This window comes from Ceratotherium simum, chromosome 8 (assembly GCF_057802395.1).
Source record: "Ceratotherium simum simum isolate JZ-2026a chromosome 8, ASM5780239v1, whole genome shotgun sequence".
NCBI lineage: Eukaryota > Metazoa > Chordata > Mammalia > Perissodactyla > Rhinocerotidae > Ceratotherium > Ceratotherium simum.
In genome coordinates this window covers 33,807,556-33,835,257 of record NC_141907.1, presented here as the reverse complement: position 1 = coordinate 33,835,257, position 27,702 = coordinate 33,807,556, and the positions used below count along the sequence as shown (strand labels likewise).

Here is a 27,702-nt window from a genome sequence, read left to right as displayed (position 1 = left end):
AGTTAATACCTTTGGTGTTTGAACAATCCTTGTTTGCTGTGTCAAATGATACAACTATGCTGTGCTTATTTTCTACTATTCAAGTAGGTTATGTAATTTTGTAATGTAATTTTCTCCAAATCAAGAGAGTTTCTGGTTTTTTTTTGAGGCAGGAGGGGCTGCTAGAGGTGGTAGGTAACAAGATCAAAATGGCAGGCCAGGGAGTAGATGGTGGCATTGTGATTTTACTAAGGACCATGATGGGAAGCAACAGGGTGGGAGGTTAGTGAGCTACACGGTGCTCCCTGGAGGAAGTGGAAAAGAGGTACTCACGGGCATAGACCCGTGAAGTTGTGGGTCCTGATCAAACGGGGAACATGTGCTGTGGTGTGCACCTGTGGCATATCTGACGTGTCCACCTGGAGAATCACAGTCTGGTCTGGGGCTCGGGAAACAGAGCTGCAGGAGGGGCAGGCAGACCAGCTAAGAAACGTCCCAGCTGCTGACCAGAGGCCAGCCCTCGACGGGTCACGAGCCAGCCCCCGTGCCTGTGGGCCTCCTCTTCCCCTTGGAGCAGGTTCACTGCAGCAGATACCTGTGGGCAGATGAAACCTGAGGGCATCTCCCGGGTCTTTCCCCAGGACGCAGGGTCCTGAGTAGCTGTGCAGCTGTCTCGGGGACGACCCTCTCTTGGTGCATCTGTAAAAGGCACCGTCAGCACACGGCAGCTGTTCCGCTCCAGGTGGTTACACAGGTGCCTCGGTTCCCCCCTCTAGGACGTGAGGCTCTGCATGCTGTTCACTTAAATGGATTGTCTTTGGTATTTTTTCCCCCTGAGAAAGTGTAGTTAGTGTAATCAGGAAGGAGGCATCCCGTCTGGGCCTGGGGGCTGAGGAGGAAGCTGAACTAGACTGAATGTGGTGACTTTGGGATGGTGTGTTGCAGTTCTGCATTTTATTATGAAGTTCACTTTCGGAAGCTTGATAGGGTGTTTCTTGGGCACCATGCTGTTGGCTCCCACGGAGGTGAGGCTCCTTGTCTCTCCTTCCTGTCCTGGGAGTGTGGTCTCTTCAACTGCTGTGCTGCTTGGATGGGACCCTGGGCCACAGAGAGGGGTGATGGGCCCGGGGCCGCAGCGGGGCTGAGGGACCTCAATTCCGGCCATCTGCGACCCTGGCGATGACCTGCAAGGTGGATGCTGTAGCCAAATCACCCTCACATCTCCCATGAATTTTTCTCTGTACGTCTTTGGATTTTTTACTTGTTGCAATATGCATACAGTACTTTTCATATTTTAAAAAAATTGAATAACTGAACTTTAAAAAGGAAGACAAGGAGCGTGGTCTCAAATAAAATGTCTCTAAATGATAAAAGAATAAATGGGATTTGTGCTTTAAGGTATCTCATAAGCCCCCCATTCTGCAGGCTTTTCAGGATTTGGTGCTAATAACAAATGCTATAGGATTTGAAACTTATTATCATGAAGGCACATTTTTCCCCTTTTTTCTTCATTTCTTGGTATTAGAGAATAGATTTTGCTTTATTATTATTAGAAACTAGTGCCTAACATATTTAATTCATTTTCTTTCCTATTGTCTTTTTCTAGGTGAGTAACAAATAACAGATCTCATGGGGGTTACATTTCTTACTATAAAAAAAACTACCTCATAATAAATAAAGGAGCTTAGAAATTTTTATACCTGTTAGCCCTATAATTCTACTTCTAGTAATCTATTCTAGCAAAAAATCTGAACACACACACACAAGTTAGGCAAGAAGATATTTATCACTACATTTTTTTTTAATAGCACAAAAGTTACAATTTAATTTTCAATGATAGCTGATTAGATGATTGAATATTGATGATTGAACATTATGTAGCAATTAAAGATGCATTAAGCATGCCTGTAGAGAATTTTAGGGTAAATTGACAGAGATTGACCTGTGACCAATGAGTAATTTCCTGTTCTCTGACTCTGTCTCCTAGTGTTTTGCCGTGCGCTCTCTGGGCTGGGTGGAAATGGCAGAGGAGGACCTCGCCCCTGGTAAAAGTAGTGTGGCAGTCAACAACTGCATCAGGCAGCTTTCTTACTGCAAAAATGACATCCGAGATACAGTCGGCATCTGGGGAGAGGTAAGTAACAGGTGGAAATAATTAATGGCAGGCTTGTTTAGGTTCCGCTGTGCTTCCTGAAACCCCAGGGCTCTGTGAGACATGATGGTCAGGGCACTGAAGGTATTGAGCAGTTGCTTCTTCCCGTAAAGGCAGGTAGTGTGGGCAGGGTGATTTATCTGTTAATGCTGCCAGATCCCAGTGAGGACCGGGTCCCTGGGAGAGACCATCTCTCGGTGTCTAAATGACAGGGTCTAACCTGGGGTCCCCAAGCCCCCAGGGATCCATGGATGGACTTTAGGGCCCAGAAACCCCCTAAACTTGCATGCAAAATTGGGTGTGCCAGTATCTAAAAGCAGTTTTCCAGGAAGAAGACCCATGCCTCTCTCAAAGTATATTCTCAAAGAGGAGTATGTGGCCCCCACATACATACAAAAGTTTTGATGCCCCTGCTCTAAAAGTTGACACATCATCCTTTTATAACACATTCTTCTTTATATTTATAATCTGAAAATCAACATTATACATGAGTTTTGGGCTTGGTACCTATATACTCTTTCTCACCATGAAAAAAGTAATTCCATTTTGAAATGTTAGTTGAGATAATTTCAGAAAGGAAAGTAATAAATAAAAATACCAAATTTATATAAAAATCATATGAAACAGGAAAAGCCATATTCCCACCGTGCTCTGAAACCTATAGAACAAGTATATGGGGAGGGTCTTGGAACAGTGCTTGCTGTGTGAATCTACCCCATGCGGTCCATCCCCAGAGCTTTGGTAGCGGAAGTTTGCTTTCTGATTGGGCTGTTTGGAGCTCCAGTCACATTTTATCCTAGCAGCACTGTCATGGTGGGAGGGAGCTTCCCATGGTGGAGTCCTTGTACCTTAGAATGGAACTGAGCTGCATTGCCAACCAGACTTTTAGATCCCAGGCATGAGGGGAGAAGAGAGAGAATGTTCTCCTGTCCAAGAAAAGGACACTTTTTTGGTATTTGCCTTTATATCCTTTTACTACATTACCTCCCACCCAAAAACCCAGGCCTGTCTTTCCCACCACATTATCCACCTGTCTTCTCTCTCCTTCAGTCAAAATGCTATTCTGTCAAAGGAACAAATGTCAGCTATGATTTAGAAGGAAGGTTGGCATAATTTATACTAATATATGAGAGAATGATGAATACCACCAGATATTTGCCATTTTAGAAGAGCTTAGTAAGATTGTAAAGGAATCTCCAATTGGCAGGATTCCAACAGGACAAAGTGCTTTAGATGGGGATATGGGGGGCAGCCATGCCTGAAAATCTGCTATGCCTTCCCCCCTAGTTAGACCCCTAGGCCATTTCTATTTTTCTCAGTTCTTTCCTCTCCCTCTGGAACAATAAATTTTTCAGTCAGTGTTTCTAGTTCATAGTATATAGAGTACAACTCGATGCTTAGGGTTATGAGCTATGACTTTTTGCCATGCCTCAGCACACACAGCACGACTTCTTAAATGTTTGTTAAATGGCTGGCTGAAAATAAAGTCATGACTTTCGGATGAGTTTCTCCTCTTTAGATGATATCTGCATAAGCGTTGGTTGTTTTGGTAACAAAAACCAATTAGCAGGACTTTACAGTGGTCAACCAGGAGCTGCTGTGTGCTGATGAGAAAACTGAAAGGGTCTATGTGGGAAGACACAAGTGTGCTAAATGAACTCAGGAAAAGCCACGAGGTGTTTTCATTCAGGGACACTCCACACTCAGCCAGCCATTCTTATCTTAGATTACCCGCTGGTAGGTGTCATTGGTTCTGTCCAATAATGCAAAGATTGTCGGCAGAGTTAGTTGATGAAGACAGTCTTTGTTGCCTTTAGGGGGACCGTTTGTGGTTTCTAAGCTGAATCAACCCAAGGGAAATGCATCGCCTAGGTCTGTGAGGGGGGACTTGACCTCGCTATGGGTCACATCTAGAAAGCATGTTTAACATCGCTAAAACAAAGCCTTTCAGAGTCTGTTAGTACCTGCAAGGTGTTTGCCATAAAGCAAACACCCCTTCTGCGCAGAAGGGAGTTACCAAGTGGGAGTTGTACTGGGGGCCACCCCACAGTGGGTCTGGCTGAAGGTCTTAGGCTGCAGTCAATGCTCAATTCCTGGTGGGAAGGGACAAAGAGAGAAGAGGAGGAGAAGGCACCAAGACACCCCAGACAGCTCTCCGTTATCCCAGAGCACATCACTGGTTGACCCTGGGGGACCTGGGACCTGCTCTGCTCTCTGGTTCCCAGCTGTCCAGGGCTCTGTGATCATGCAGCTCCTGAGCACGCTGCATGGCAGCCCTCAACTAAAGGCTGGAGGAAAGGAGCGCAGCCTCTAGTGGAAGGATGGGGTGGAGGACTGCAGCCCACCTCTGTAGCTTGGCTCCTCTCCTTGGCTCTGCCGACCGTTGCTTAGCTACTGGCCAGTTACCCTCCTCCATGAGGTGCTGGGAAACTGAATCTCTCAGGACCTGCACCTTCATCGTGATTAATCTACAAACTGGGTAATTAAGAGTTGGCATTTTGCCAAGGGTCTGGACACAGCTGTGACCTTGACGTGCCGACAGACAGAGGCCCTGCTCTGCAGCAAGCCAAATGAGCTGCAATTCCCCAGCGGAGACACTGGGGGCACCGTAGGTCTGAGGTGGCCTGCAGCCTGTTGCTGCGGGCTCTGTGGAGACGGTGCAGCTGCAAGTTTGGCACAAGTTGTGTTTTCTGCCAGTGTTCTCATCTGGAAATGGCTTTCCTGCCCTTCAGGAAGATTTCGGGTCATCCTGGATCTCAGTCATAGGCTCTCAACTTAAACACTGGCCAGCAGATGCCCTGAGATACCCATGTCTGCCCCTGAACAGCAGAGCTTATGTTCACTCTGAGAACCTTGGGTGGGAACCTAAAACATCATTCTCAAAAACCAGACCAAAGAACAGTTTGTCTGTCCCACTTTGGGATTTGAAGATCCACCAAGAAACCCATTGTTCTGCCCTGTTAGGCCTCCGTAGCTTCAATGCTCAGCATCTGGGCTGACCGACGCCTTCAGGAGACACAGTCTTTCAGTTGTACAGCAAATGTTCGATAATTTCTTAAAATGATGCCTGAAGGTCTGCAAGGGGAGTGAATTTGAATAGCCTAGCATTTCTGCCCTCAAAGAGCCAACATACACGGTGGGGGTGGGGAGACAGGAGACCAAAACCTGAAAACCTGAAGAGCAATGCAAGAGACGAGAAACCTCGGCCTCCCCCACGTTGGTATTACAGTAGCGCCCGTGTAGCTGAAGGCATCACAGCTTCTCTGTTCAACCTTGAGCAAATTACCTAACCTTTAAGCCTCAGTTTCCCCAGCTGCTAATTGGAGAGGGTAACAAACCAAGCTCTCAGGGCACGTTAGAGAGTTCATGGGCCAGTGTACCTTAAGCATGTGGCATAATATCTGGGATGTGATAAAGTCATATAAATGTTAGTTATTGTAGTACCGAGAAATGTCACAACGCTGCCCCTGCCATCTGCCAGCCACATCACACAGATATGAAGTGGTGTAAAAGTTGAGAAGAAATGGACGTCGTTGTGGGCCTGTGAGGGCCGTCAAGGGGTTGCCCGGTGGGGTCTGACTTGAGGGGAAGCCTGAGGGGAGGGGGCTTGTGAGAGGACAACGGGCGTGAGTTAGTACAAGGCCAGATTCTCCAGGGAACCTGCCATTAGCCTTTTTTCTTAGAGTAAAGATTCAGAAGTGTAAATAATTAAAAATAAGAGCCAGCTAAAAAGCCAGGCTTAGGGACACATTTCAGAGGACTTGGAGAGGGAAAGAGAAATTGGGTATGTGAGAGGGATATGAAAGATTTACGAATATTTTAGTCAGAAAAGGATATTTCTCTCTTAGAAAAACAAGTTATAGAGGCAAGGGGTGGCTTCTTTTGATTGTTGAAATGACATCCCTAGATAGCCACAAACATGATGAGGATGTATAGCTTCAAGAGGAAGGTGACGTGTTTTCTCGTTGGCTCCCAGGGGAAGGACATGTACCTGATCCTGGAGAATGACATGCTCAGCCTGGTGGACCCCATGGACCGCACTGTCCTCCACTCGCAGCCCATCGTGAGCATCCGCGTGTGGGGCGTGGGCCGAGACAACGGCCGGTGAGTGCACTGGGGTGGTGTGGTCGTTTGTCACCACACCAGGTGCCCCAGTTTTAGCTTAACACCAAAGTGTGGTCCGCTGTTATTGCACTTCGCTGAATATGAAAATTGACAGTAGACTCTCTTGAGAACTGTAAAAAATTAAAGCACATCTCTACTTCCCTGCCTCATAAACCCTCCAACCTACTTCCCTTCCTGGTTTCTGGACCTCAGACCTTTGTCAACTCTGGATCCTGCCTCGAATTCTGCATATGTCTCCTCCTGCTCATCCTCATTCACCGAAGTTCCCACCTCACCCACGCTCTCTGAACCCCTGCTTTTTTTTTCCCCCTCTCTTCTCTGCAGTCTGTTTTAATCTTTCTTTTCATCCATTTGAGTCTCAGCCATTTCAGACACCCTTCTATTGGTATTTTCTTCATCGAGTGCTTGCTTGAAGGGAGAGGTTGTACAGCCTTTAATCTTAAGCTTCAGATCATTAAATTATGATGATCTGGAACTTCCGGGGTTTGGGATTGGCTGAACTTTTATAACACTTGAAACGTCTGGTCATATCAAAATTCCATTCAAAGTGTATTTTTCTGAAATTCTACTGGAAATTATTTACAGCAAGTGATTCTTACTTAGGTGTGTTGTGAATGTTCTATTCTCCAGGATGACTGGAAGCAAGGAAGTTCTGATTTTCAAATGCATACTCTAATAAAGTGGCAGTTATCACAGACATCATCCTTGGATACCATTGTTTAGTAATAGGGCTACATTAAGTGCATTTAACTCTTAAATTATAATTAATCCTTGGCAACTCTCGAGGTACCTGAGGATCTTCTAGCGTTTAGGGAAGAACTATAGGATGTTTAGTTATCGCTTCATTGAAAATGGCGGAGAGCACTGCAGAAGCGGCTGAAAATCCCAGATGACAGAGAGATGGCTCTCCTGGGCTAGTGGTTCCATCCCTGGGCATTCTGGTTTGTTGGGTTTGTGGTGCTCTCTAGGGGGCTCTGCCTTGGCTTATCCCAGCCTTTGTCTACCACGGCTGGGCATTAGTGGATTTGATGGTCTTTTGATTCAGTTCCAAGTTGTAAGCCAGAACGGAAAATGGTTAAGCATTCATCAGTCAAAGAACAAGCATTTTTCCTGGAACCAGATGTGAGAAATGGTCTGCAAAAGAGAGAACTAAAGTGTCCTCCAACTGCTGATTGGATAAACCTTCCTGGGAGCACAGTTGTGTCTGAGCTTTTGTAACAATGATGAACGGTGACAGCTGGGCAGGTGCTTTGGGGGGACTGCGTGGATAGATTATGCGTACACACCTGTCATTCACTTGCTTGGCACAGCTGTAGCACTGGCATGATGTGTTGACACGAATTGATTAATTTTACAAGGAAAATACCTGCTGCTGTTTGTTCATCATTAAAAACATTTAGCCTTGATGGAAGAGTGTAAGATGCTTGATCCTGCCCTGGTTTCTCTCCTCCAAGTTTGTTTTTAAGGCAGGAGCCAAGGTGAAGATCATTATATATGTGTACAACTAGATAGGGTTGTGTTTTCTTAAGGTTAGGTTGTGAGCGGATTTCACTGATAGGTTTTCAAGCCACCGTAGCTCTTCAAAGTAAGGACAGACACTACATGTTCAGGGAGAGAAAAATGATTCAAACTCCGGTTGAGAAAATTATCCAAGCTCTGAGCCTCAATGTCTTTCATCTGTGAAATAAGGATCATAATAAGGACCGCAAAGCACGTGTGTATGTGCCTGTGCGTATGTATAGTAGTTGGCACAGTGATGGGCACATGGCAAATGCTTAATAAATGTTAGCTCTTGATTTGTTAAAGCAACGTACGCTAGCAGATACAGCTAATTACATGGCTTCCTTTCAAAGATGGGCAGCGGGGGGTGGTCAGACCTCAGAGATTTCAAGGACAGTTTATCTTTTGATACAGAGGATGAGAGGCTGTTCCAGACACTATGAGTTCAGTTGTCGTGCAAAGCAGGAAAAGCCCCCAGCCTCTGCCTGTCAATGACAGCAGTGTAAATTAGGTTACATTGCCTTGGTTATGTTTTTGAGACGTGGGCTGGGTTGCTCGTGTTTTTGAAACCTCTTCCTACTCTTCCTCAGTGGTAGCGGATAAGTGTAATTTAGAAATGCACGCAGGGTTCCACATCAGCTGTGAGGACCTCAGCGAGCTCATGTTGGGGTTGGGGGCCCTTGAGCCAGACTGCTTTTGGAAGCAGTAAATTAAAAAGTGTGTTTGCCAATGAAAGGTTCTCTTTCTCCCCATTGGGCCCCTGAGTTTTCATTCCCTAGAAGAAGGAGCCTTTGTATTCCTGCTTTTTTTTTTTTTTAACTTTCTTTTGCTTTTGATTTTTTTTTTTACAGCAATTTACAAGAGCAAATTCAATTTGTAATGCTGCAGAGGAAAGGGGTTTTCACTTTGCATGAATAAAACATAAAAGTGCTTCATTTTGCTTGCAAAAATGAGCCCATTTCGCATTCTCTTTTGTAACTTTCCTTGCTGAGAAAATGGAATCTCTTAGGGGATTTCTTGATGTGGTTAAAATGAAGAGGAAAAGTATGTATACCAGAGGCTTGAAGGGCGCAAAATCTTTCTCGAAATTCAGAATGTTTCACTGAGCCATGTAATTTCAGAATTTATAGTTATTTTGGGTTTAGCATTTTCTTAAGGCTTTCAAGTGGATTTGATTTGCTCTGAAGAAATTTCTCATGGGGTAAGTTTACTTTGGGTGAGGAGGTGATGGGCTATGACGCCCCCCACTGATCCCCAAGGTTGATTTGGAGAAACTTGTTATTATGAACGGCTAAGGAGTTGTAGCCACATCAGATGTCAGTTCTCTGTGGGGTGTTGGTTTTTGAGGACTGGGCTGAAGTTTCTGTCTTGTTCTTGAGAGTCGTTTGCATTTGCATTATCGCCTGGCAGAGAGGGAGCTCCCTCCTCTCTCTTGGCTGTTCTGTAGTTTGGTTTCTTTTCATCACGGGGAGATAAATGTCAAGGCTCCCAAACACAAGATTGGTGAAAGGGGTTTCCTGAGCCTTGTATTTCTTTTTTTGCCTTTTTAAATTTTATTTTATCATGGTAAGAACACCTGACATGAGATCTACCCTCTTAAAAGAGTTTTAAGTGTACCATGCAGTATTGTTAACTATAGGCACAATGTTGTACAGCAGATCTTGAGAACTTGTTCATCTTGCATAACTGAAACTTTGTCCCCGTTGATGAGCCTCCCCATTGCCCCTTTCCCCCCGGCCCTGGCAAACACTATTATACACTTCTATGAGTTTGACTATTTTAGATACCTTACATAAGATGGAATCATGCAGTATTTGTCCTTCTGTGACTGGCTTATTTCACTTAGGATAAAGTCCTCAAAATTCATCCACGTTGTGGTATATTGCAAGATTTCCTTCTTTTTTAAGGCTGAATAATATAGCCTTGTATTTCTAATCAAAGGCAGCCCTGGGGAGCGCCTAGATTGACCTCCTCAGCTCCTGCCCACTGTGGGAAGGAAGGTGTCCTCACGTGTGTGAATGTGGCTCTGGCCTTAGAGCTGGCATTTTGCCCCCAGTGACCAGGGCAGACGACCACAGTCCCACCTCTCCTCTTGTCTCTGTGGGCCTGCCAGGCTGCCATTCCAAGGATGGGTGGGAGAAATATCACCACCCTGTTTCAGGGGCCCATGCCAATCCCTGGCCATAGCTCTCTTTTTACTCATTCGGGCCCTGGAAAGCAGTTTTCTCCTTATTCTTTTATACAGGTATCAAAAGCAAGCAAACATAATGTCTGTATATAGGGGACTTTAAACAGGGACTCTCCTCGCCTCTTGTGGCAGATATGAGTCCATCTTCTGGGAAGGGGCACACAGAACCTTGTGTATGTTGCCAACAAGCAATAAAGTCTGCTCATCCCATCTCTTTCCCACAAGAAAGGCAAGTGGGTAGATGGTATAGTCGGAGGGTTTCAGACCCCATAAGTGGCATTTTCATAAATGACTTCCATCAGTGTACCATGGACACTGATCAAGTAAGATGTTCATAGACTTTCCTTGAGGAAAAAAATAGATTCTTGGGTCATTTGGGAAACTGGGTTAAACGAAGTGCAATAGGCCCCCTTACTCTAGACCCTCTCGGTGGTTTTCCTATGCTAATATGCTCTGGAACCCTTTTCTTCATGGAAATACAGTCATGTGAAACACACTTTGGTCAGTAAACTCATTGATGTAAATTAGTGGCAACACTAGATTGCTGCTTTAGTTTTTAAGAAAAATTGGAATTACTTTTAATAAATAACTGTTGAGCCAGCGCTGAAGGCATAGCGGTTCAAGTTCGGTGCCCTCCACTTCAGTGGCCCTGGTTCGGTTCCTGGGTGTGGAACTACACCACTTGTCTGTCATAGCCATGCTGTGGCGGCGGCTCGCGTAGAAGAACCAGAAGAATTTACAACTATACACAACTGTGTACTGGGGCTTTGGGGGTGGGGGGAGGGAGGAGGAAGATTGGCATGAGATGTTAGCTTAGGGTGAATCTCCCCCTGCAAAAAAAGTTAAATAAATAAATAAATAAATAATTGTTATAACTGGAGACCCCATTGGGCCTGCTCTAATGAAGATAAAATTCTTTCATAATTAATGGCAGCCATCACAGCCATATGCACAATTGCTTTTAAAAAAGTACTTTCTTGGGGCCAGCCCCATGGCCTAGTGGTTAAGTTCAGCATGCTCCGTTTTGGCGGCCTGGGTTCATGGGTTCGGAACGTTCCCAGGCACAGACCTACACCACTCGTCAGCCATGCTGTGGCAGGGACCCACATATAAAAAATAGAGGAAGATTGGCACAGATGTTAGCTCAGGGCTAATCTTCCTCAGCAAAAAAAAAAAAAAAAAGGTACTTTCTTGTGCAGTTTAAACGTTGGCCTTGTGATATTATTTATGCTTATAGTTATATAGCAAACCTCTCTTCACAGAAGGTATTTTATACATCTCTTTTCTGTTTTTGGTGAACAACTTTTAGTAAAATCTTACCATGTGATAGATTGTTCATAAATTTCCAGATGACTTTATCTTTGACTAATTGTTTTATCTGGTTAAGATCTCAGGGAACTTTTATCTAAAGAATATAGTAAGTCTCAAGTGTACTGAATATTTTTTTCAAAATCTCTTTTCCTAGAATATTCCCAACTGGTTTTATCCACCAAGACCCTGGTGTACGTTGTTTTAGAAGGCGGTTGCCAGCACGTAGTTCATGCTCCTCTTTTCCTGCCAGTATTGTTTTGTTTTGACTTCTTTTGAAAACATTGATTAATTTTGGGGCAGGGGGAGAAGGGGTATGTGGAGGGTCCTGAGTAATACTGGAATTAATGAGCTAAAATATGCAAAACTTTAACTCATAGGGTTTTAAATTTAAAAGGTGGTTTAGTAACCAATGTCTTTTGACCTCTTTGTTTTAGAGACTAGGACACTGAGGACAGAAGGATGTGGTTTACCTTAGGTGACCCGCCCAGTTGTTGCAGGGCAAAGAACAGACTCCTGGTATTTTCCTCTGTCCAAATAGGACATTCCTCTGTTGATCCTGACAGGAGACGATGGATGGTCTAAAATAACCCAGGGTCAGCAGGGAGACCAGACTCTAGGGCCTGGTCCCCCTTCGGTAAGGATCTGGCTTCTTAATTGAGGAGATAAAACCACAACTGTGAATTGAAAGCAGAGGTTGACAGACTATGGCCCCGAGCTCAGAATGGTTTTTACATCTTTAGTGGATTGTTTAAAAAAAGGAAAAGAAAAAAGAATACAACTGTGGGGGACCCAATACTGCCCAGCTCTTTACAGAAGAGAGTCAGAGTGATAATGCATTCAGGATAGAATTAGGCCACCTTTGCGGCTGCTGTAGGAAGTGGCTGTGGAAAAAGCAAGTCCTTTTGACTGTCTCTCTCCTTTACTGTCCGTATCTCAGTTCTGCCAGCTTTACCCGGGGTCCCTGTAAGCGTTGCTCAGCCTCACTGCTGCTTCTAGAGCCTACTCTTTGTGTACTAAATAGGGTCCAGGCCAGGCCACCGCACCAAGTGCTCCAAAGTCCCCTGGCTGAAATGCTAGAGGTGAGTTCTCCTGTAGCAGTCTGCAGCAAAAGCAGTACTGTCTGAGGGGGCAGCCCTGTGCCCCGCAGGCTCAGGCTCCTTCTAGGTTGTTGCTCTGCTCTCCCTCCAGTGTCATTCTGGTCTAACTGGGCCAAAGGACTTGTTTCTAGGTTGAAGACGACCTGGAACTTGCATACCTCATATGATGCTCACATTCTGTTCACATCTCATTAGGACTCTGCGAAATGGAGTCTCTAACTGGGCCAACAATTTTCAAGTTAAAACTACTATCAAAAAAAAACAAGTGAGGGGCTGGCCTGTGGTGTAGTGGTTAAGTCCGGCGCACTTTGTTTCAGCGGCCCAGGTTCACGGGTTTGGATCCCGGGCGCAGACCTACACCACTCCTCAGCCATGCTGTGGTGCAACCCACATATAAAGTAGAGGAAGACTGGCACAGATGTGAGCTCAAGGCTAATATTCCTCAAGCAAAAAAAAAAGAGGAAGCTTGGCAACGGATGTTAGCTCAGGGCGAATCTCCCTCAGCAAAAAAAAAAGAGAGGTGAAATTACTAGCATTCTGACACGGTCTGAAAATGAGTCACCTCAACTTGCCCAGCCTCTTGCTTCCTCTGCCAGTTATTAAGCTGCTGCTGTTATTAAACCCACCCTTCTCTGCTCTGCTTTGAGGGGCCGGGGCTGGGACTCCGCAAAACACATTTCTGTGTCCCTGGTTTGCTACCTGTTAGACTGTGACTCGAAGGAGACTGCAAGGCTCGAGGAGGAAGAAGGGACTTGCTCCCTCCTTTGCTTCCTGTTTCTGTGCGCAGCATCTGAGAAAAGCTTCTTCATCCCGCTGTGCCAGTTCTGACTCCACTTTGTGGTTTTTCCAACACTCACAGAAATGCAGAACCAGCTTGATCACACCCCTTCTTCAGAGCCACCGGCAAACTAGCTGGTGGCCCTCCTTAAAGGTCTGGATTCCTGGGGCCGGCCCCGGTGGCACAAGCGGTTAAGTGTGCGCGCTCCGCTGCGGTGGCCTGGGGTTCGCCAGTTCAGGTCCCACGTGCAAACCCACGCACAGCTTGTTAAGCCATGCTGTGGCGGCGTCCCGTATAAAATAGAGGAAGGAAGATGGGCACGGATGTTAGCCCAGGGCCAGTCTTCCTCAGCAAAAAAAGAGGAGGGTTGGCATCGGATGTTAGCTCAGGGCTGATCTCCTCACAAAAAATAAAAAAATAAAGGTCTGGGTTCCTGGCCCTTGGGGCCCCTCCTTGAAGCCTAGAGACACCGACACCAGCCGAGCAAGGCCTCCTCCTCAGTGTCAGAGGTTTTGCTCCATGGGGCTCCTCCCTCAAGCTTCTAGGTTTTGTTAATTCCGCCCTCTGTCCTTTGTTCCCTCAACCCTGTGGGTCACAGCCCCCTCTTGCATTTGCTGCCTCCATGACAACTTCTTCATGTTCCCTTTTTGCCTTTTTAGTTACCTAGTTATAGTTCTTTATATGATCTCCTCTCTGTTCAGATAACTGGTATGGTTTCTGTCTCCTGCCTTTCTCTCCTTGGTTGACCCTTAAACTGAATTAGCAATGACGAAGGAAGGCAGCCACTTACACACAGCGCAGAGGGCACGTCTGCCAGAGCCAGGCATTTGAGAGAGCTGCTTTTTTGAGTAAGCGGGTGAGTGTGGCTGTCCTTTCTCTTCAGCTGCACCACCCTGTAGCTGACGCAACAGTGCTTGTGCCAAGGAGACTTCCTTTCTAGATTGGTAGAAGTTGTCAGTGATACAGGACAGTTCTGTTTTAGGTGACAGCGATCTAGAAATAGTGGGCCTCTTGGGTTTTTAGCTAATCTGAAAGTTATCTCTATTTTCCCTTTGCCATTGTTTCTTTTCCTAGGAATATTTGGGAGGAGAGAGGGTGTCTCCATGTGAAGGATGGAGAGCTTCCTAATGACATCTAGTCAGAGGGTTCTCTGAGCCAGACAGTGATGGAAGATTGATGGAATTCCAAGATCTGCTGATAAAAGTTTAATCTAGGGTTTGTGCTGTCTTGCCTCAGGGAGAAAAGTCTTCAGGGAGCCAGCAATAATTCTCTCCCTATGCTACAGTATTATCTTGACCTCTAGATTTAATTTCTTTTTAGTACAGCCGCATGATAAGCAGAGGCATCAGGATTTACTTGACCATTTTGGTGACTTACACTGTAGTTATATTTTATCTCTTTAGAGGTGGCTTCCTTCCCTTCTATTAATCATGTTGCGATGCTTGCTAATACTTTCGGCTTAGAATAACCTTTAAGGAAAGACATTGTAAGTGATCGTCCAAGAAAAGTTTCCCTCAGAGGAATGTGTGAGGGCATTTTCAAGCAGATCTTTCGTGGTGGTGCTGTCCCTGTTGGTGAATATATGACAACAAACATTTCTTGTGAGGAAGGCATCATCCATTTTGGTAACTGGCTCAGTGCATAATCCAGTGTTTCTCATAAGCGTGTTTCAGCACCAGCCTGTGAAGTGGGGTGGGGGGGTTGAGGTTGTCATGTCAAGAGAGAGCAGAAAATTCTGGTGATGGGCCAGCCCCGTGGCTTAGCGGTTAAGTGCGCGCACTCCGCTACTGGCGGCCCGGGTTCGGATCCCGGGCACGCACCAACGCACTGCTTCTCTGGCCATGCTGAGGCGGCATCCCACATACAGCAACTAGAAGGATGTGCCACTATGACATACAACTGTCTACTGGGGCTTTGGGGGGGAAAAACAAGGAGGATTGGCAATAGATGTTAGCTCAGAGCTGGTCTTCCTCAGCAAAAAAAGAGGAGGATTAGCACAGATGTTAGCTCAGGGCTGATATTCCTCACAAAAAAAAAAAGAAAAGAAAATTCTGGTGATGATCCTGGAACAACTTCCATCTTGTCCTTCCCCTGAGTCCCAGGCCAGATGAGGAATGGGCTTTTCTGGATGCGGCGTGAGGGTGATGCATCATGCTTGGCTGCTGTGATTCTCCTGTGTCAGTCCTCAAAGTACCACGATCTTCTTGGAATACTTGGAGCATTCCAAGAACAGAAGGAAGAGTAGTTTTAGTGGAGAAATAGCCTAATAACCCACATGAACATGGGTCAGTGTCTTAGAGAGCAGAAAAAGTTGTAACTGTTCTAACCCATAGCCTAGCTTGGTTGCTGGCATGTTGTTGATGCTCCATAAATGATTAGGTGTTTGATGAATTGCTAAAAGCCTCGTATTATTGCAGATGAATGGGCAGTCACTGCTTTTTGTACACAAGTCCTCACCTTGAAATCTTTTACTCAAATGTAATTATCCAAAATTTTGGGTTCATAATGAATCCAATGATTGAGAACATAGTGTAGCTCCTATGGTCTGTTCCTGCTCACAGAACACTGGCAGCAAATGTGTAGGCTTTCCATACCAAGCAATTCTCCAATTCTCTGTGGATACCAACTGGGTGTCCTACAGTTTAGTTCACTTCTGATACTAACTACTTGGAGTTAGCACAGACCCCACAGGTCAAGCGCTCAGTCCCACAATACTGCCCCCCACTTTAAATACCAGTCACAAGTCTGGGCCGCCCATACTTCTGACCGACTGGCTATAAATCAGAGGTTCCCACAACCCCTCCTGAGATTGGATAATTTGCTAGAACAGCTCAGGGAAACGCTTTACTTACTCTTACCAGTTTATTCTAAAGGATATAAATGAACAGCCAGATGAAGAGGTACATAGAGTGAGGTCTGGAAGGGTTGTGAACGCAAGACTCCTGAGCTTCTGTCCTGTGGGATTTAGGGTATGTCACCTTGCTAGCACCTGGATGTCTGTACCAGTCCAGAAGCTCTCCCAACCCTGTTGTTTAGTGTTTTTATGGAGGTTCCATTATGTAGGCATAATTAAATCCTTGGCCATTGGTGAATGGTTCGACCTCCAGCCCCTTTTCTATCCCTAGAGGTGGGAGTAAGGGTGAAAGTTCCAGCCCTTTAATCACACGTGGGTCTTTCTGGCAACCAGCCCTCATCCTGAAGCTATCTAGGGCCCCCCAGCCATCTCACTGGCATACAAAAAGATACTTTTATCACTCTGGAGATTACAAGGGTTTTAAAAGCTCCTGTGCCAGGGACTAAGACCAAATATTATAACAAAAGATGCTCCTATCACTCAGGAAATTACAAGGGTTTTAGGAGCTTTCTGCTAGGAACTGGGAGGAAGATCATATATATATTTCTTCTTATACTACAATGTCACAGTAGCACAGTCAGTCACTGAGAACAAGAATTTGAGAACATCAGGTGGAACTCGAGGAGTCCACTCTGTACAATTATGTCAAGTTTTTGAGACCTAGAGTTGGTCAAAAGAAGCAATACTAAAGTAGGAGTCGCACCATTTGCAATTTAATCATGATTCTTCCCTTGCACTGATGTTGAGGGACACTTAGTGTCCCAGACTCTCCATTTGCAGTGGGGATCATTGCTGGGGTGGCAGAGATGTGGAGGTGCTTTCGTAGAAGTGTCATGCATTGTCCCCAGTGGTACTATTTTTATTAAGATAGTAATATTTCCTTGTAATACTGCCGTGCGTCAACTGTAACATTACAGTCATGTGTTGCTTAACTATGGGGATATGTTCTGAGAAATGTGTCTTGAGGTGATTGCGTCGTCGCGTGAACATCATAGAGTGTACTTACACAAACCTAGGTGGTATAGCCTACCACACACCTAGGCTATATGGAGCTAATCTTATGGGACCACCATCATATATGCAGTCTGTCGTTGACCAAAACGTTGTTATGCAGTGCATGACTGTATAAAAAATTGGGAGAAATTTAAATGCATGGGAGGCTAGCATTATTTTGTCTTTGACTTTAAATATCTAAAGATCATCCATTATTGGTTCCCTTTGAGTCTTTTATTTATTTATTTATTTTGTGAGGAAGATTGGTCCTGAGTTGACATCTGTGCCCATGTTCCTCTATTTTGTATGTGGGACACTGCCACAGCATGGCTAGATGAGCAGTGTGTAGCTCTGTGCCTGGGATCTGAACCTGAACCCATGAAACCCGGGCTGCCGAGTGCACGAACTTAACCCGGGCAGAGTGCACAAACTTAACCACTATGCCACCAGGCCGGCCCCAGTTCCCTTTGAGTCTTGACTGGTGCCTCTTCAAAGGCTAATGTTGATGTTTAGAGCCCCCTAAATGGCTTTGTATTTTTCTAACCCTGTTCTTAAGCCAGACTTGTGTTTAAGTATCACAGCTGTGAATTAAAGCCTTGAGATGAATTTTGTTTAGAGGTGTTACTTTTTAATAGAGAAAACTGAGAATTTGTGAAAATTATCCTGTAATGAATTTTCAGTCCGGTCCCTTGGGTTCTGAGACTTGCTGCTGCTGTCCATACACGTGTCAGCGTGAGCTGCACCAGCTTCCCACCGGGCCCACGTTTCTATTCTCCTGTTCGCTGGCCTCTCTCCTTAGGTAAGAAGACAGCTGAGTTATGTTCCCTGCTCTCCCTCTTGGCAGCATGCAACCTGTGGGTCCAGGTACCGTGTCCCGTGTTTCTTTGTTATAACTTCAACTGGGAATTCTTCTCTTCTAGACCATTCCCCAAAGAGTACCTGGGAGAACTGCTCTTTAGAGAAAGGAAGAAGAGAAAGGGGATCAAAAACAGGAATTAAGGTACTAGAGTCAGAGTCCTCAAGCAAGGACCCAATTTCTGAGGGTGAAAAGTCCTGGGAGCAGAATCACGCAGGCATGGTCACAGCAGCCAGAAGACAGAAAGACCAAATCGGACTTTGGGCCAAATGAAAATAAGTGAGACACATAGTTCATTTAAAAGGGAAAGAGTAAACCTCTCTAAACCCAGGAAGAATCATTTGGACTATAAATAAAGGAACACAGAGTGGGTGACAGACTGGATCTAGCACCATTCGTGTATCTAGAGAAGTTGGGTGAGAGGTGGGGGAAGAGGAGGGAGTAAGAGAAATAAAACCTAGAAAATTTAGTCATTCAGTCAGATATTTTACACCAGAAACATGCCAAAGGGGAAGAGATGTTTGAAAGCGCTGGGGTGGGATAGGTTAGGGAGGGGTGCCCAATTATAGATTCTAAAGGAGAATGGGGTGGGGGGAGGACTGAGTACAGACGAGCAGACTGTTTGAGTAGTGGGGAGGGAGGGTGGCCATGAGAAAGCCAACCAGACATGTGCTGCCTTTCTCTCTGCGGGCAATGCCTTGTGCTTCTAATTGCTTCTCCAGGCCTAGTCACCTACCCTGTCTTGCCGAGTCTGCCCGTTTAGGTGAGCGGCTCCAGCAGCATTTTCAAGGGCTTGTTTTTTCCTGCACAGAGCACCTTGGCCTGTTGGAGATCTGCGTTCAGGTAGGGCTCATAGCCCCATGTCTCATAGCCTGAGCTGCCCAGCCCAGGATGTGGCAGGTCATGATAGAGTTGAGAATCCCTTTGTTGCTGGAAAATGGTTCATGGCTCCTGCCTTTTGATCCCTAAATCCTTTCCTGCCACTCCCCTATAGGAGAACTCCTAAGCGAATTCTTTGGAAACAAAGACAGAAAAATCTAAGTCCCAATCTTTAGCTCAGTAGAACCAAACGTTTCTATGTCAGCACTGAAATCAGATCTGTTCCAGGAAGCAAACTAAATAGGGAATGACAGCCCGTGGGATAAGTATTGCAGGAATTTTACATACAGTACCTGTAGAGGCAACAGTATCATTTTTTAAAAAAGAGTTAATCTTTGATTGCCAAATCTGTGAAATAGATATTTAGTTCAGATTGAAGGTATCCAAGCTAGTATTCTAGATTCATGCATTCATTCACTCATTTCTGCATGCATGCATGCATTCATTCACTCAACTCCTGTTGAGTCCACGGTGGTTAGTGGCTCTGCCGTCTCATCAGCTGCACAATTTGGGGGTCCTCTTACCCTCCCCACATGCAGGGAGTGGTCAGGCCCTAATGATTCCACCTCCTTAGTACTTAGGTCAAGGTATAATTTTCAAAAAGTTAAAAACAAGCTCTCAGATATGCAGTAAGTAATAAGCAAAGCTGAAAACAATTCAAATGTCCATCAGTAGGTGAATAGGTAAACAATTTGTGGTATATCCATACAACGGATATCCACCCAGCAGTAGAAAAATCAACTACTGATATACACAACATTGCTGAATCTCAAAAGAATTGTGCTGAGTTAAAGAAGCCAGACCAAAAAAAAAAAAGAGTACATACTGTATGATTTCATTTCTATAAATTCTGGAAAATGCAAGGTAAACTAATCTGTAGTGGTGGAAAGCAAATCAGTGGTTATGTGAGGAGGGACAGAAGGCAGGGATTATAAAGAGGCAAGAGGAATCTTTGGGAGTTACAGATAATCCACTATCTTGATTGTGAAGATAGTTTCACAGGTGTATACACATGTCAAAACTTACCAAATTATATATTTTAAACATATGCAGTTTATTTATATGTCAGTTATACCTCAAGAAAGCTGTTTAAAGTATAAATTTAAAAATATACAGTGAGTGACATGTCAGAGATTTGTTTAACTCATGATTGAGGGAAACCAGCAGGCCACCGAAGCCGGTTCAAAGGAATGCAGGAAAGGCTGAGAATCTTCCAAAACTGCTAATCTAGCCTCCAGGAAGCACATTCAAGAATCACAGAGAACCTCAAGCAGGATGAATTAAATAGACACACACCTCTATCTAGGCACATTCTAGTAAAATGGTTGAAACCAAAGGCATAAAGAAAATCTAAACAACAGCCAGAGGAAGAGAGAAAATGTTAAAATAGATGACTAAGTTCGATACAAAAGTGGTTAATTCTACCAGCAATAAAATCTTTACCTTTGGGTTTTTTTTTTTTTTTTTGACAGAAAGTTGCAGAAATTATTTGCAACTTATTAATCTTCTATGAATTTACAACTAACTTCACAGAATCTGAGCCCTAATCACTAGTGAAGAGTAAGTCAGACAAAGACACATTTCCCTAGAGCTGGGCTGTCCAGTACAGTAGCCGCTAGTCACGGGTGGCTCTTGAGCACTTGGAATGTGGATAGTCTGAATTGAGAGGTGCTTTAAAGTGTAAAATACACACCAGAATTCAAGACTTTGTGCAAAAAAAGAAATGTAGAATAGCTTATAACGTTTTATATTGATTATATGTTGAATGGTAATATTATGGAATAGTAGATTAAATAAAATACATTATTAAAATTAACTTCACTTGCTCCTTTTTCCTTTTTTTTTTTAATGTGACTATTAGAACATTTAAAATTACCTCTATGGCTTGCATTATATTTTTGTTGGACAACACAGCACTGGAGAATTAAGCAGTCCTCAGGGGGCCTGTTAAATATTCTCCACTGTGACATTGAAAGGGCGCACAGTCCTCCTTTTGCTTTATTTCCAAGTTTGGGCTAATTTTTCTTACCACTTCTTACACGTGTCTCTCCACCCCAGTCTCTATCCTCCATCCTTCTCTCTTCATCCCCTGTTGCTCACTTCCCAATAACCTGCCAACTGCAATGCAAGTAATCTTTCTGACAGGTAAAGATATGTAGTTGCCTGCTGCTTACAGGATGGAGTCTAGACCCCATGGTCAGACACGTTGGGTCCCACCCTGCCTGCTGCTCCAGCTGCCTTCCCCCAGGCTCCCCCACCTCCCGTCCAGCATGGTGGCCCAGTGCACGCACCCAGCTGCACTGGATGGTGCCTTCGCCTTGCCCTTCCCTTGCCCTGGGTTGCCCTTTTCTGCCTGCTCAGTTTCTGAGCCTCCTCATGAAACCCTTATGTTTCCTTCAATTGGACCCACCATTCTCTCCTCTGGGTACCACCAGAGCCTACACCCCAGCACCTCTGTAGGAAGCTTTATTTAACTTGCTGATTGTGTGTGTGTTTACCCACATGAAAATAAATTTTGCAAGGACAGTTATTAGATTTAAAAAAATTGTTGGGTGAAGCTCCACATTCTTTATAGTCATCTATTGACTTTCAAACTATTTTGTCATCACCCATAAGAAGTATAGTTTATGACATAACCTGATACTAGCCCCCTTCCCCTGTTTCTCTCTCTCTCTTTCTGTCTCCTTTACTCACTGATGTATAACTAATGAAAATTTCACACAGCAATACTATCTTCACTATGTGCTCTGCCCTTTGGGTTTTTTTTTCTTTGCTACTTTATTGTATTTATTTAACTTTTTAAATGCTTGTTTGTTTGTTACCACTAATTGGTCATAGTTTGGATAACACTGATCTTGGTTAGCTTTTCCAAAAAGTTTTTGAGCCGAACACTCTACCAGCATAATGACTGGTGTTTAAATTTTAAAAGATTCCATGGTCAAATAATTTTGGGAAACCCTATATGCAACATCCTGCTGTCAGAGAGAGCCGCAAGTACAGAGCTCAGCTGTTGACAGCTCTGAGCCCCTGCACTCTATACTTTGTGAGCATAAAACACATTATCTGCTTCATACCAGTGAACTTCCAGGGGATCTACCAGGTTAGAAAACACTGAAGAACACTGATCTAGGGATTCTGAATGATAAGTCTCTATCAAGTTCTTTTATGACAAAGCTCAATTTTTAGGCTTTCATTTGCTCAGCACTCCACCCGCCATGCCTTCACTGGAAAGTGTTGAATTCTTATGAGCCTGGCTTTCGTGCAGTCAGTGAATATTGTCTCTCTCAAAGAATTTGGTTAATGGTGAAAATTGCATAGTTTGTCGTGTTTCCCTTTTGCCAGGAAGTTTCAAGTTAGATTAAATCCTCAATTGCAGTAATAATGTTAGACTTAACCGCATGACTGCCGTTTTTGTGCATCAGAAATGGTCGAATGTGGTTCGAATTAATATTTAGCCTAACTGATTTACAGAAATACTTCTTCCTTCTATTTGGTTTCAAAGGTACTTTTCTAATTTAAGAGCCTGATATGAATGTGTGCCTTTTATTGTAAACCACTTAATTCTTTTGGGAAGGAAATGCTATGTAAATTTTAATAAACAGAGTCCAGTTGTAATGCCCCATTAACCAACTGGGTGTTTAAGATACAGATTTTTTTTCTGATTTATCTACTATTCAATAATTAGGAAATGCTATGCATTCTGCAACAGGAGTATTTTGAGGGGTTCTTTTCCCTGTAAAATCCCTTAGTAGCTAAAAGAACAGCAAAGTTAAAAATATATCTCTACAGTCAGTTAATATTTATTGACCAATCCAAAGACATTTGTGGCATTCCACATGAATTAGAGAATGATAGTGTCACAGAAACCACCTCAGCCCTAAAGGTACTTGCTTGCCAAAGTACTTCCACCACCAGGGATCCCATTACCAAGATAAGCAGTGATTACTAAAAGCATTACATCTAATGGATGGTGTGGGATTTCTTAATATATTTCCCCCGCAAATTTGGTGGCCTAAAGTAATTATCTATGCCCCTTTCTTGCCTAAAGGAAATGTTTTGATTTATTTCTATGTAGCTTCTAGCTAAAGAGTTGCTTTGTCCTTTTTATTGACATGAGAAGCAGTAGAACATATTTATTAAGAAAAATAAAATTAATCCCATTGATTAAATTCACTAAGTCAAAGGTTGAAAATAAAAGGGAGGGAAAAATTTTTTTTAAATAAAAGATAAGGTTTTAATAGGTCTGTGCTATATAAATTAGAGTGCTTATTAAAAAAATGAGACAGAGAAGATAGGATATATCTTAAGACTTTAAATCTTGGGTCACTTTTAATCATAATGTTGTTAATCATTCTCTTAGGCCTTGGGACCATGCCATTAGAACAGATTATACCAAGAAGTATGTTAATCAGGACAGGAGGAGAATAGAAATGGCTGTCCAGAAGGGGCACCATCTTTCTTTTTTTTTAAGCTTCATAATTATAATTTAACCATACTTGTAACTGTATATTTTTAAGTGATCTGTCAAGTTGACTTTCTTCATACCCAAGGCCACATCATCCCCATTCCTACCTTGAAGTGTCAGGCTATGGAATTTCTTTTCTATCTCCTTCTTCCTCTATTGTATGGTCCTGTCTACCTCTCTGGGAATTTATTAGACACCCATGTTAATTCCCCACTATGTGTCAGCCACTGTGCTTAGCGCTAAGGATGTAGCTATGAACAAGAACTTCACGGTCCCTGCCCTCATGGGAGGTACTAAGTGGAAGAATAAGTGGTTACATGAGTCCTTGAGTCCCATGAAGCACTTTGTATTATACTTCTCAAGCCCTATACAAGTGTTATATGACATTGCTGTCCTTATGGCTTAGTTCAGGTTCCACCTCTTCTGTTAACCTTTCTATCACCATTTGTGTCATTCAGCACTGACTGGGTTCTACTGCAGCAACAACCAAAAGACTCAGTAGCTTAAAACAACTCTCACTCTGCTAAATGTCCATGGCAGGTTGGCTGGAGGCACTGTGGCTCCTTGTAGTAGCTGTCCTCATTCTGTGTCCAAGGCCAATGACATGGTCATTGTTTAAACGGTAGAGTATTGCCAGCCAAGGTGGCAGGAGGAAAAGATGCATTGACTCTTAAAACTTTTGCCTGGAAACGACACTTACACTTTTGCTCACATTTCATTGGCCAAAGCAGGTTAATGACCAAGCCTGACTTCAGAAGGTGTGGAAATATGCGCCTCCTATAGGAAGGGGACTGGACATTCACAGCCCTGCAGTGGTCTGTGATCCCTTTTCTCTCTGTAGTCATGTAGATCTTATTGGCACTTAATCTTTTCAACCTTTTGTCGTTACTTAACATTGTAGATTTGTGTGGCTCCCCAGTTAGATTGTAAATTCCTTGACAGCCAGCACCATGCCTTATTCCTTGTATGTGACTCAACATGATGCTGTCCTTATAGTAGGTGCTTAAAAATGCTTTTGATTTTATGAAGGAGAGAATGAAGGGAGAATATTCAGAACTCCTTCCGTGTTTTAATATAATGCTTTATAGTTTGCTAAGGGTCTGTGTACACTATCTCCTTTAATCTTTTCAGGGACTAAAGGACATATCATGCTTTTACAGATGAGGAAACTGAAACCTAGAACTTTCACATGACTTGCGCAGTGTTGCACAAAAGGGATTGAGCTGTGTCTGAAACCGTGAATTCTAAATCCTGGAACAGTGCTTTTCCTACCCTTGTAGTTGTTAATGTGAACACACCAATTTTTTACTTGTGCTGAAGACCACACAGGCGAAGGGAGAAGGAAGCTTCAGAAAAAGAGTTGAGGGGCTGGCCCGGTCGCGCAAGCGGTTAAGTGCACACGCTCCGCTGCGCCGGCCCAGGGTTCGCCGGTTTGGATCCTGGGTACGCACCGACACACCACTTGTCAAGACATGCTGTGGCGGCATCCCATATAGAGTGGAGGAAGATGGGCAAGGATGTTAGCCCAGGGCCAGTCTTCCTCAGCAAAAAAAAAAAAAAAAAAAAAAAAAGTTGAAAGCCCCTGACCAGGATGGGGGTATATCTCCCGGTATTTGGGTCCCAGCAAAGCTGAGAGGCGCACAGCAACAACTCGCAGCCTGTATTCAGCAGGTATTAGTTTCCTGTGGCTGTTGTGACGTATTACCGCAAACTTGCTGGCTTAAAACAACAGAAATGTATTCTCTCACAGTCTGGAGGACAGAAGTTCAACATTAGTTTCACTGAGCCAAAATCAAGGTGTGGGCAGGGCCCCACTCCCTCCAGAGGTGCTAGGGAAGAATCTGCTGCCTGCCTCTTGCAGCTTCTGTTTGCTGCCGGCATTCTTGGGCTGTGGCCCTCACTCCAATCTCTGCATCGTCTTCACATAGCCTTCTCTTCCGTGTGTGTGATCTCCCTCTGCCTCTCCCTCATAGGGACGTTTATGAGTGGATATAGAGCCCACCTAGATAATCCAGGATAGTATCCCCATGTCAAGACCATCAACTTAATCATATCTGCAGACCCTTTTTCCTTATAAGGTAACATTTACAAGTTCCAGGGGTGAGGGCCTGATACCTTTGGGACTATGATTCAACCTACTAAGTCAGGGTGGTGGGAACCACCTCTGCTACCCCAGCTCTTTTCTCCCCTGCTCTGCCGCTCCATCCTCCTCCCCCAGCTCTCTCTCCCCTCTGGGTGCTACAGATGATATGGTGTCTTGGAAGGACCTCTAGAGTCTGACACACCCTCAGTGGATTCTTGGATCTGCCTCTTCTTGGCTGTGTGACTCTGGGCAGGTTACTTGCTCTGATCCTTGGTCTCCTCCTGTGTAGAGATGGAGGCTTTAGAACCTATATGCAGCTTGTGTGAGATAATAAATGAGACAGGGCCTGGCATGGGTGCCTGGCAGAGAACCCCGCCCCTCCCGCTGCACTATCCCTCCCTCAGGCTCTCTCTCTTCTGCACCCACAGGGTTGGGTGTAGCGGGCTAGAGGCAGAGGATGCTGCCCATTGAGATTCCTAGAGCACCTCCTCCCATTTATTTTTCTCAGTGAAGTTAAAAACACACAATGTTTATTAAATAATTAATCATCCTTTCCTAGAAGGGTTATTTCATTTCATGGGTGAGCAGTTTATTGCCAGAGAACTATGTCTTCCTCCAAAATGATATATAACATGATTTGGTATCTACATTTTTAGACACTTGAGTTTTTTTTCTCTCTGCCTTTTAAACTTGAAGGGAGTGTAGTGCATATTTATTTTCACTGTTCCTTTTAAGAGAGACACATGTGCATTGTGGGGTCACCTCATATTTTTCCATCTCTAAAGTCGTATGTAGAATCTGATAGGTTAGTGCATATAAACTCTGGTCAGTTTTAGTATTTACTGAATACTAAGTATTTAGTAATAAATACCATAGGTAATAAGCCTTCACAGCATTAAGCCTATGAAGAAAAATAAACATTTATATAATTGGCAAGGAAACTAATACAAAGGTATAAACCAAGAAATATCATAGACATTTTTTTCCCAGAAGTTTTTGTGGTTTCACATGCATTCATTCTCTGCCTTCAGAATCTAAAATTCTAGCCTGGTTTGTCTATAAAGCTGTCCCTTTAGACATTTGCTATATTTGTAGGAAATTTTGATCTAATGCTAGGATGGTAAATTAGGGATTACTCAGCATCTCTGATCTAATGACATTAGGGGCCTGAAGTGATGGGTTGAGAAGAGCCATGAGACCAAAACCAGGCTTGGTGAAGTGTTCTGTGATCTGTTCGTCATGTCTGCCCTGGACAGGGAGCAGGAGGGCATAGATGTGACACAGCATGACTCCTGAACAAGTAGCTATAGGAATGTATGTCATCTAGGCTCTTACACAGATTGCCCCCAGAGGCATCAGTTAACAATAACTTTTATATAGGAAAGGTAAAAACTGAAAAAAAAAAAAAAAGGGTCAAATATTAAGTACTATCAATACCTACCATCATATCTGAAATTTAGTAGTTTCTTGATAAATATCTATTGAGGGAAGAAAGGAAGGAGAGAATTGTTTGCCTAGAAAACTGTGACCATACCCACAAAGGGAAAACTCATTTTTAGGACCTGATTGTGAATCGGGGGGGCTCTGAGTTTGTAGCAGCTCTGAGCACAGAGAGCTTCACAGTGCTCAGAACGACCAAGAACACCCCGTATGTTCTTTGTGGGTAAACAGCATAAATGCAGCATCAGAATATTAAATATTTAAAACATTTGCAGTGTCTAACAATAGACACATAGCACTTGCAATAGTGTGGCCTTTTGTTTTTGTTTGCCTCACCACTGGAAGGAATAAAATGGATTTTTAAGATTTGAATCCCAGCCCTGCCCCTTACTATTTATTTGTTCTTGGGCAAGTTACTTAACCCTCTCAGTACCTAAGTTTCCTCCTCAGGTAGTAACACTGCCTACCTCCTGGGAGTAAGTGGGTTACTCTTGCTAAGAGTTGAGAACAGTGTCTGGAACAGACATAGTAAGTACACTAGTCCTTGTGCCCTCAGTTCCATGCCCTGTGCTCCCCTGCTGGCCTCTGACCCCTGCAGGCTATGTTTCAGGCTCTGCCTGGGTTTGGCCACTGGGAGGCTCTGAAAGCTGGAGGAAGGAGAAACCAGGGTTCCTTTCCCCTCTGCCTCCTGGCTGTGTCTCCTCATGGCTCCAGCCACCTCTGCACAGGCCTGCCGTGGTTGTGGCTCCCCTGGGTAGCCCTGGCACCCTGGGCCGTGATTCTGTGACCAAACTCAATGGGTCTGTCTCTTGGTGAGTGCTGAGCCAAAAAGCACAACCAAGGCTGAAATGGGTGGAGAAAAATGGTTTATTGCTTGCACGAGCAATGGAGAACACCAGGGATAGCTCCCAAAGCAGTGCCCCCCAAGCTTAGTGCAGTTGGAGATTTTATACACCAGAGCGCAGGGGATGTGTTACAACTGTTACAACTGTGTAACCAGCA

General features: G+C 44.1%; 1 protein-coding gene across 16 annotated transcripts in view; it reads left to right on the top strand.

Moving 5' to 3' along the window:
- The window catches only part of APBB2 (amyloid beta precursor protein binding family B member 2), a 367,521-nt gene that overhangs the window by 286,017 nt on the left and 53,802 nt on the right, over window positions 1-27,702 (top strand). For all 16 annotated transcript variants that reach the window (XM_087434241.1, XM_087434240.1, XM_014786909.2 and 13 more), the window contains 2 exons: window positions 1,967-2,113; window positions 6,108-6,235. In XM_087434241.1, coding sequence (XP_087290367.1) covers window positions 1,967-2,113; window positions 6,108-6,235 — 275 coding nt within the window. The remainder of the gene's footprint in view (window positions 1-1,966; window positions 2,114-6,107; window positions 6,236-27,702) is intronic.